The sequence below is a fragment of the Thalassophryne amazonica genome, chromosome 6 (genome assembly GCF_902500255.1).
Source record: "Thalassophryne amazonica chromosome 6, fThaAma1.1, whole genome shotgun sequence".
NCBI lineage: Eukaryota > Metazoa > Chordata > Actinopteri > Batrachoidiformes > Batrachoididae > Thalassophryne > Thalassophryne amazonica.
The window spans coordinates 74,483,541-74,492,681 of record NC_047108.1 but is presented as its reverse complement, the minus strand read 5'-3'; the positions used below and the strand labels follow the sequence as shown (position 1 = coordinate 74,492,681).

Here is a 9,141-nt window from a genome sequence, read left to right as displayed (position 1 = left end):
TTCTTCTTCTTACTTATAAGGTTTTGAATAATCAGGTCCCATCTTATCTTAGGGACCTCGTAGTACCATATCACCCCAATAGAGCGCTTCGCTCTCAGACTGCAGGCTTACTTGTAGTTCCTAGGGTTTGTAAGAGTAGAATGGGAGGCAGAGCCTTCAGCTTTCAGGCTCCTCTCCTGTGGAACCAGCTCCCAATTCAGATCAGGGAGACAGACACCCTCTCTACTTTTAAGATTAGGCTTAAAACTTTCCTTTTTACTAAAGCTTATAGTTAGGGCTGGATCATGTGACCCTGAACCATCCCTTAGTTATGCTGCTATAGACTGCTGGGGGGTTCCCATGATGCACTGAGTGTTTCTTTCTCTTTTTGCTCTGTATGCACCACTCTGCATCGTGCCCCAGCTCTGTGGAACGATCTGCCGGCACACATTCGGCAGTCGGACACTGTGGAGACTTTTAAATCACGTTTAAAGACTCATTTATTTTCCCTGTTTTATCATTAGTGTTATAATGTGTTTTTAATCTTGTACTTTTTTACTGCTGTTTTTTTTCTTATGGTTGTTTTTATTGTGTTTTAAATTTTTAACTGTTTTTATGTTGTGAAGCGCCTTGAGACGATATTGTCGTGAATTGGCGCTATATAAATTAATAAATTTGAATTTGAATTTGAATGTGTGATGTTTGCAGGAAAAAAACCCGCGTGAAAATCAGTTTCGTATTCAGAGAGTTGGGATGGATTAAATGCGCTGCGCTTGTTGAACAGCACTGAGTGGAGCGGGCGGAATGACCGGTCCAAGATGGCGGCCCCGATGCTGCGTCTGCTCTTTATAATGTCTATGTGTAGCCGGAAGTGATTACGAGAAAAGAAGGCGAAGAAGAAGAAGAAGAAGAAGAAGAAGGAGCGGGAAGTTTAGTTAGTTTAGTTTTGTGAGCTTTGACGGCGACCAAAAATATTGAGGTTTGAAATACATTTAGTGAGTATAAATTGTTAAAATGTAAGATCAATAACTGTTACAGGCTGTTTCTATGTCCTTAATAAACGCGCTTATTTTTTTCCGACTTTATTTCTGAAAACAGCATTAGTTTTGTTTGCTAATTAGAAATGCTAATAGCTACACGGTGCAGTCGTAGTTAGCGCTCTTGTTTCACAGCAAGAAGGTCCAGGGTTCGATGCCCCCGGATCAAAACATGAGGTGTGAGAACTGTGTTGTAAATAGACACAAATATCTGTTCCCCATACTGAGATTCGTCAGTATGTCCTGAATAAAGATATTTAGCTGCAGTAAAATTAATGCTTTTTGTCAGAAGTTAAATGTTTGCTTCGTGGCATTGAATCTTTCCTGTGCGTTCCAGCTTCGTTCAGCACCATGCAGAGGATCTCCCGTTTGAAACGTGAGCTTCGGATGCTGAGCACTGAGCCTCCTCCTGGGATAACATGCTGGCAGAGTGAAGATCGAACAGATGAGCTCATTGCACGTAAGGATTTTGTGGGTCAAGCCGCTGCATCAACAAAATAAATGGTTGCACACACACATGTATGTGTGTGTGTGTGTGTGTGTGTGTGTGTGTGTGTGTGTGTGTGTGTGTGTATATATATATATATGTGTGTGTATATATATATATATATGTGTGTATATATATATATATATGTGTGTATATATATATATATATACACACACACACACACGAGGGTAGGCTGAAAAGTTCTAAGGCTCACCAAGAAGGAGAAATGCCGTTTCAATAAAACTTGGCATGCATTAAGTTCAACTCTTCTGATGACTGTTATTTTTTTCCAGGTTGTGAGGTAGTTTGTGGTTCATAGCCAAGTTTGAAAGTTCGTGGTAGAGGGAAATGGCAAAAATGGACAAAATCTGGCATCGCCGTGTGATTAAGTACCTGCATAAGAAGGGGTTAAAGCCCAAGGACATTCATGCGGATATGGTTGCTACATTAGGGGATGAAGCTCCCTCCATATCTACAGTGCAGAAGTGGGCAGCTGAATTTAAGAGGGGCAGAGAGAGCCTTGAAGACGACCCAAGGTCTGGGCGGCCTGCAACAGCCACAACCCAGAAAAACATTGACCTTGTTCATGAAATGGTCCTGGACGACAGACGATCGACAATTAATCAGCTAGCAAATGCTGTGGGAATATCCTGTGAGAGAATTGAACACATTCTGCATGAAGAACTTGGAATGTCAAAGGTGTCAGCTCGGTGGGTGCCACGTCTTCTGACGCCTGATCAGAAACCCACCAGGCTAGTCATGTCAAAGGCAAACTTGGCACAATTTGAAGAGGATCCAGCCAATTACATGGAACGTTTTCTTACCCAGGATGAGTGTTGGGTTCACCACTTTGAACCAGAGACAAAAAAAACAATCAGTGCAGTGGAAACACCCAAGGTCACCACCTCCAAAGAAGGCCAAGGTCGTTTCATCTGCGGGGAAGGTCATGGTTTCAGTTTTCTGGGATGCCAAGGGCATTGTGTTCATGGACTGTCTTGAAAAGGGACAAACCATAAATGGACAGTACTATTCTAACCTACTGAGACAGTTACGCGAGGCTATCAAAAAGAAGCGACCAGGAAAGCTGATGAAAGGGGTGCTGTTCCATCAAGACAATGCCCCAGCTCACAAGTCAACAGTGACCATGGCCACTATCCACGAGTGTGGATTCGAACTTGGAGCTCACCCACCATACTCCCCTGACTTGGCACCCTCGGACTTTCATCTGTTCCCAAACCTGAAAAAAAACTTGGCTGGGAAGCACTATCGGAGCAATGATGAGGTGATGGCTGCTGTTGAGGACTATTTTGACTCTCAAGATGAAAGCTTCTATGCCAAGGGAATCGAAGCACTCAAGCACCGCTGGAAGAAGTGTGTGGAGTTACAGGGAGACTATGTAGAAAAATAACCCTGAATTTGTTCAATTCGACAACTGCATCATAGTCAGCCCTAGAACTTTTCAGCCTACCCTCGTATATATAGTTCTCGGTAGAGGTGAAAATATTTTTTAATTTCATCTGAGGCAGTTACCTTAATATTTGGGCAGTGACACAGTTTTTGTCATTTAGTTTCTGTACGTGACCACAGTGAATTGAATGAAACAATATGCGTCTGCAGCGTGGACTGTTTTAATTCAACAAAAAAATTTCACCGTTTTGAAATTATTTCCGTTTGTTTCCATAGTGCCTCAGTTTTCAGGGTCTGTAAGTAACTGGGCAATTTTGAATATATATCATCAATTTTACAGCCATTAAAAAAAAAACAGGACAAGAAGTGGCATTAACATTTTGAAGTCTGAGTATGTCTTAGATTTTACATCATCAATCACACAAACTGTGTCAAATGGGCAGTTCTTAAAAACAGTGTTTTATTTAGGGTGTACATACTTTGTATTTAATCAAGCATATGTTTGAATACATTTAATATCCTTAAATTCTATGCATTGGTAGCTGATATTTGTGTACTCTATTCAGAAGCACTCTCACAATACAATTATACAAACTTGTTTGCAGTGTAAGGTTTTTTTTATTAAAGTTTATTTTTAAATTTTTATAAACAAATATAAACATGCATATATCCATACAGATGTATCTTGCAAAAGGAGAATGAATGTTTACATTAAAGTGATTTGCTGTGTACACCCAATCCAAACACATGTTGCTATGATAACCAGTCTGGTACCTATTTTAAAGAAATGAGAAATCCAGTCTCATGCCACATTGCTCGCCATTAAATTCAGCTAACACTGTAATTGCTATACATAGGATAGATCCTAGGAGGGCAAGTCAACCCAAATTCCAGCTGGTGTCAGCTGTTTACAAAAACTGCAAATGATGAGTTGGATCCACTCAGGTTGTGTAAATATTGTATGTTTTTAATATATGGTCATCTCATTGTTATTCATGTGATGGTCTTGTGGTTAAGATGTTGGGCTTGAGTCCAGAAGATCATGGGTTCAAATCCTCGCCTGACTGGAAAATCACTAAGGGCCCTTGGGCAAGGCCTTTAATCCCCTATTGCTCCCGGTGTGTAGTGAGCACCTTGAATGGCAGCACCCTGACATCAGGGTGAATGTGAGGCCTAATTGTAAAGCGCTTTGATCATCTGATGCAGATGGAAAAGCGCTATATAAATGCAGTCCATTTACCATGCATGTATTTTTTTTTTTTTTTTTTTTTCCTTTTACAGAGATAGTAGGAGCTGCTGGAACTCCTTATGAAGGAGGAATCTTCTCCTTGGAGATCAAGGTCCCAGAGAGGTAAATTTTTCCCATGGTATAACTATATCAGTTATATTATTATGTTTTGTTTTTTATTCATTAATTTTTTTGTGTGTGTATGTGTTTTTTGTTTGTAGATATCCATTTGAGCCTCCCACAGTACGATTTGTGACCCCTATCTACCATCCAAACATCGATAACTCTGGACGGATCTGCCACGATGCCCTTAAGCTCCCACCGAAGGTTGTACAATGGTGTCAAACTAATTCCAGAAAAGGCCAAGAGCTTGCTGGTTTTCTTTGCGACCACCGACTCCAACATCTGATGAACTCCTCAGTTTAATTGATGATCTCGTCACATCTGCTCTGAGTGATGTTAATCAGTGAAATCACTTGGTGGAATGGGTGCTTGCAAAGAAAACCTGCACCCCCTTGGTCCTTTCTGGAATCAGTTTGACAGTTACATATGTTATCATAGATTTCAAGACCAGATTTCAATGGTAATTTTGTCTTTCTTCTAGAAGTTGGGGTGTACCATCTTAATGGTGTCATTTGTTTCAAACTTTGTTCAGGGTGCATGGAAGCCCTCGTTAAACATTTCAACAGTCCTCACGTCCATTCAGCTGCTTATGGCTGAGCCTAACCCTGATGATCCACTCATGGCTGATATAGTGAGTCGCATGTATCCTGCATTCACACGTTCTGTTAGGATAGCATAACTTTGATTCATATTTACAGTGAGGAAAATAAGTATTTGAACACCCTGCGATTTTGCAAGTTCTCCCACTTAGAAATCATGGACGGGTCTGAAATTGTCATCTTAGGTTCATGTCCACTGTGAAAGACATAATCTGGAAATCACAATGTATGATTTTTTTTTTAATAATTTATTTGTATGTCACCATTTTTCTCAGTAAATGTATTTCTAAAGGTGCTATTGACATGACATGACATTTTGCCACATGTTGGTAACAACTCAAGTAATCCACACATGCAAAGAAATCAAACCATAGATGTCCATAAATTTAAGTTATGTGTAATAATATGAAATGAAAGTTTGGATACCTGAAGAAAAGGATGTGAAAAAAAAAAGACTTGGAAAGCCAAGACACCAGCTGAAATCTGGCAGTAATTAGAAAGCAGTCTTGCCCCTTGTCAGTGCAAATTAATATCACCTGATTCAATCCCAACTGATGGCCTGTAAAAAGGTGCCTCATTACCGAGGTGTCACACAAGAAACATCTCATAATAGGTAAACACAAAGAGCTCTCTCAAGGTCTTCGTGACCTTTGGCCATTGGTTAGAGAAGGATTTCTGAACTTGTGAATGTTCCATTGAGCACTGTTGGGGCCTTAAACTGAAAGTGGACAGAAGATCATTTCACCATAAACCGGCCACAACCAGAAGCTTGTAAGATTTCTGACAGGACTAAAAAGAATTATCAGAAGAGTTGTCCAAGAACCAAGGACCACTTGCGGATAGCTTCAGAAAGACAGAGAATTAGCAGGTACAGTTGTTTCAAAGAAAACAAGAAGTAATTCACTCAACCACCACAACCTGTATGCACGCTCACCACACAAGACTCCACTGCTTGTTGAATTTAAGTTCATTTAAAGTTTGCTGCACAAAATTTAAACAAGCCTGTGAAATACTGGGAGAATATAGTCTGGTCAGATGAGACCACAATTGAACTCTTGGGATGTCATAATACACACCATAAATGACACTGCACACCACACCAACAGTGAAGTTTGGAGATGGGAACATCATGGTGTGGGGCTGTTTTGCAGCATACGGCACTGGCCAACGCCATATAATTGAAGGATGAATGGAAAAACATGTACAGAGATATTCTTGATTAAAAATCTCATCAACCAGGGGCGTGGATGATGCGATCTCCACTCTACTCAATCTGGCTTTGCAGAATCTTGAAGGTGCAGATACCTTTATTCGGATGTTGTTTATTGATTTCTCCTCTGCTTTTAACTGCATACAACCATATGTATTGGCAGAGCGATTAAGAGACATGAATATTGATGTTGGCCTAATCTTATGGATTATTGACTTTTTAACAAACAGATCGCAGAGTCAGAGTTAATGAAACTCTCTCTGATGCTGTTGTATCAACCACTGGAGTCCCTCAGGGCTGCATTTTATCTCCTTTGTTGTTTGTTTTTTTATACTAATCTCTGTCAAAGCCAACATGATAATCATCACATCATAAAATATGCAGATGATTCAGTCATCCTGTCCCTTTTGCACGGTGATGACTCCACAGACTATAGTTTGGTCTTGCTGGACTTTTTAGAGTGGTGCCATTCATCTTTTCTACATATAAATGTGGATAAAACCAAAGAAATGCACATTGATTTCAGGAAAACACCACCTGTTCTGAATCATATGTCCATTGATGGGAAGCCCATAGATATTGTTGAGAATTATAAGTATCTGGACACCCAAATTGACAATAAATTATCCTTTGAATTGCAGGTTGATGCAGTGTGCAGTAAGGCTCATCAGAGAATGCACTTTCTGCGAAAACGGAATTATAATGTAGATGGTGTCTTCATGAAAATGTTCTACAGTTGCTTTGTGGAGTCTGTGTTAACCTTTTCCTTCCTGTGTTGGCTTAACCTATTGAACCTTAAGAATCACAATCATCTTTGTAATATTGTCAAGGAATGTGGTAAAATTGTGGGAACTCAGTGCATGGACATTATGGACCTTTTTAAAACAAGGGTTGTGTCAAAAGCCAGGAAAATTACGGCCGATTCTGCACACCCTCTGCACCCACAATTTAAGTTTCTGCCCTCAGGCAGACGCTTGGTAATGCCCAGGTGCAGAACCAACAGACTAAAAAACTCTTTTATTCCCACAGCCATTGCTCTCCTAAATAACACCTAAGGACTCACTGTTGCACTTAAGTCTATACTGACTCGCACCTTATTTCTGGGCTCTTGTTTTATATATTTATTCTGCTGTGTTTTTATGTTTTTTATGAATTTGTATGATGTGGTTTTATGAATGTAATGTAATTTTTACTGCTGACTGCACCTGAATTGCCCCCATGGGGACTAAATAAATGATCAAATCACATCAAAACCAGGATGTTGAAGATGAAATGAGGGTGGACATTTCAGTAAGACAATGATCCCAAATATACAGCCAAGGAAACTTAACTGGCTTCAGAGAATGAAAATAAAGCTGCTAGAATGGCCCAGCCGATCACCTGACTTGCATCCAATAGAAAGTCTATGGAAAGAACTAAAGTTCAGAGTTCATAGAAGAGGTCCATGGAACCTCCAGGATTTGAAGACTGTTTGTGTGGAAGAATGGGTCAAAATCACACCTGAGCAATGCATGAGACTAGTTTCTCCACTGGAGCCATCTTGAAGCTGTCATTACCAACAAAGGCTTTTAATACAAAGTAAATAAATTTCAGCAAGTGTGTTCAATTAGGTTTTCTCTGTCATTCCATTTTATTACAACTTAATTTCTGTACATATTTGTTTTAGTTTCTTTGCAATTGTGGATTACTTGGGTTGTTAGCGACATCTGGCAAGCATTTTATGTCAATAGCATCTTCAGAAATATATTTACTGAGAAAAATGGTGACATGATTAATACTTATTTTTCCCACTGTAGATTTGCCATCTTGACTAACAGCTTTCCTTCTTGTTTTTTTTATAGATAATCTTTATAATTGGAATCCGGTGGCTCATAAAACTCTAGGTTTCATGAATGAGTGCTGAGAAAAGTGAAGGGAATTGACTTCTTGGATATCCAGATAGCGTTCAGTGTGTTCCATAACAGTAGCAGCCACTGAAATTGCCGCCGACATCATGAGAAGCTGCTGGCTGTTATAGTCAACATATTAAATAACAAAACACACAAACAAAAATGCTATGATTCTTTCTGTCTGCATGTGGCCTGCATTTCACTCAGTTTTAAATTTCAGAGCACCAGTACGTACGTACATGGAAAAAAAAAAGATAAAACCTTGTCACATTTTAGAGCCGAGTATGATTGTATTCACTTTGTATTCTCCCTCTCGTCCCTCTCGTCCCTCCACCAAACAGACACACGGCACAGTGCTGATGTTCTCTGTTGTTGTCTCTAAATACTTAGAGAGGCACAGCAGATGCAATGCGCCACACATCTGAGACACCTCTGCAGCAGGCGGTGTACCAACTGTAACCTGTTAATGGGCCTTACACCAAACACGCATCACGGTGTGTGCCGCACTCAAACCAATTGGTTTACAATGGCCAGCCTTGTGCAGAAACCAGCACCAAGCAAAGCAGCGTCTAGGCCATTGCTCAGTGCTGCTCAGCTGTGCATGTGCGACACTGCGTGGCATCAACATGATGCAATCAAAGTTAAGCTAAATTCATTTGTTACACACTTTTCTGCCGTCTATAGAAACGAGGTTTTCTACCCAACATGGATGCTGACAAATTGAAAAACCCTCCCAAACTGCAGAGGCGTGTGTGTGTGTGCGCGCCAGATAGCTCATTCTAGTTTTGCACATGGTATTTTATCGTAACTACCTGCTGCTAAAGGCTTGGGTAATGTTAGCCTAAAAAGACTAAAGGAGTGCTCAGTCATGCACTTGCATCACATTTTATTTTCATGTTAATGACACACCTCAGACAAACAGTCAGATGCTCCACTGGACAAACTGGCTCTGTGTAATTTGTCCACATGTAGAGAATGTTGGAGTGTCGGCCCGATAAGTCTGTCTCCCCTCCTGGTGCTTACAGAGCTCATTTACAAACTCCACTAGTTCTTCTGCATTTGCTGCAAATCTTCCGTTGATCATTTGCAGGGTGACTACAAATGCTCTTTTTTTATTTACCAGAGTAATGTATGTTAACAAATATGGCAAATTTGAGACTTGTTCGAGCAGCCAGAACAGAA

General features: G+C 40.2%; 1 protein-coding gene across 2 annotated transcripts in view; it reads left to right on the top strand.

Moving 5' to 3' along the window:
- Window positions 1-893: 893 nt before the first annotated feature.
- The window catches only part of ube2t (ubiquitin-conjugating enzyme E2T (putative)), a 27,422-nt gene continuing 19,174 nt past the window's right edge, over window positions 894-9,141 (top strand). Inside the window, exons 1-5 of one of the 2 annotated variants that reach the window (XM_034172511.1) lie at window positions 894-974; window positions 1,354-1,476; window positions 4,192-4,261; window positions 4,360-4,465; window positions 4,794-4,892. In XM_034172511.1, the coding sequence (XP_034028402.1) occupies window positions 1,368-1,476; window positions 4,192-4,261; window positions 4,360-4,465; window positions 4,794-4,892 (384 nt within the window). In that variant the 5' untranslated portion in view covers window positions 894-974; window positions 1,354-1,367. The remainder of the gene's footprint in view (window positions 975-1,353; window positions 1,477-4,191; window positions 4,262-4,359; window positions 4,466-4,793; window positions 4,893-9,141) is intronic. The other variant, XM_034172510.1, reaches the window with a different exon arrangement.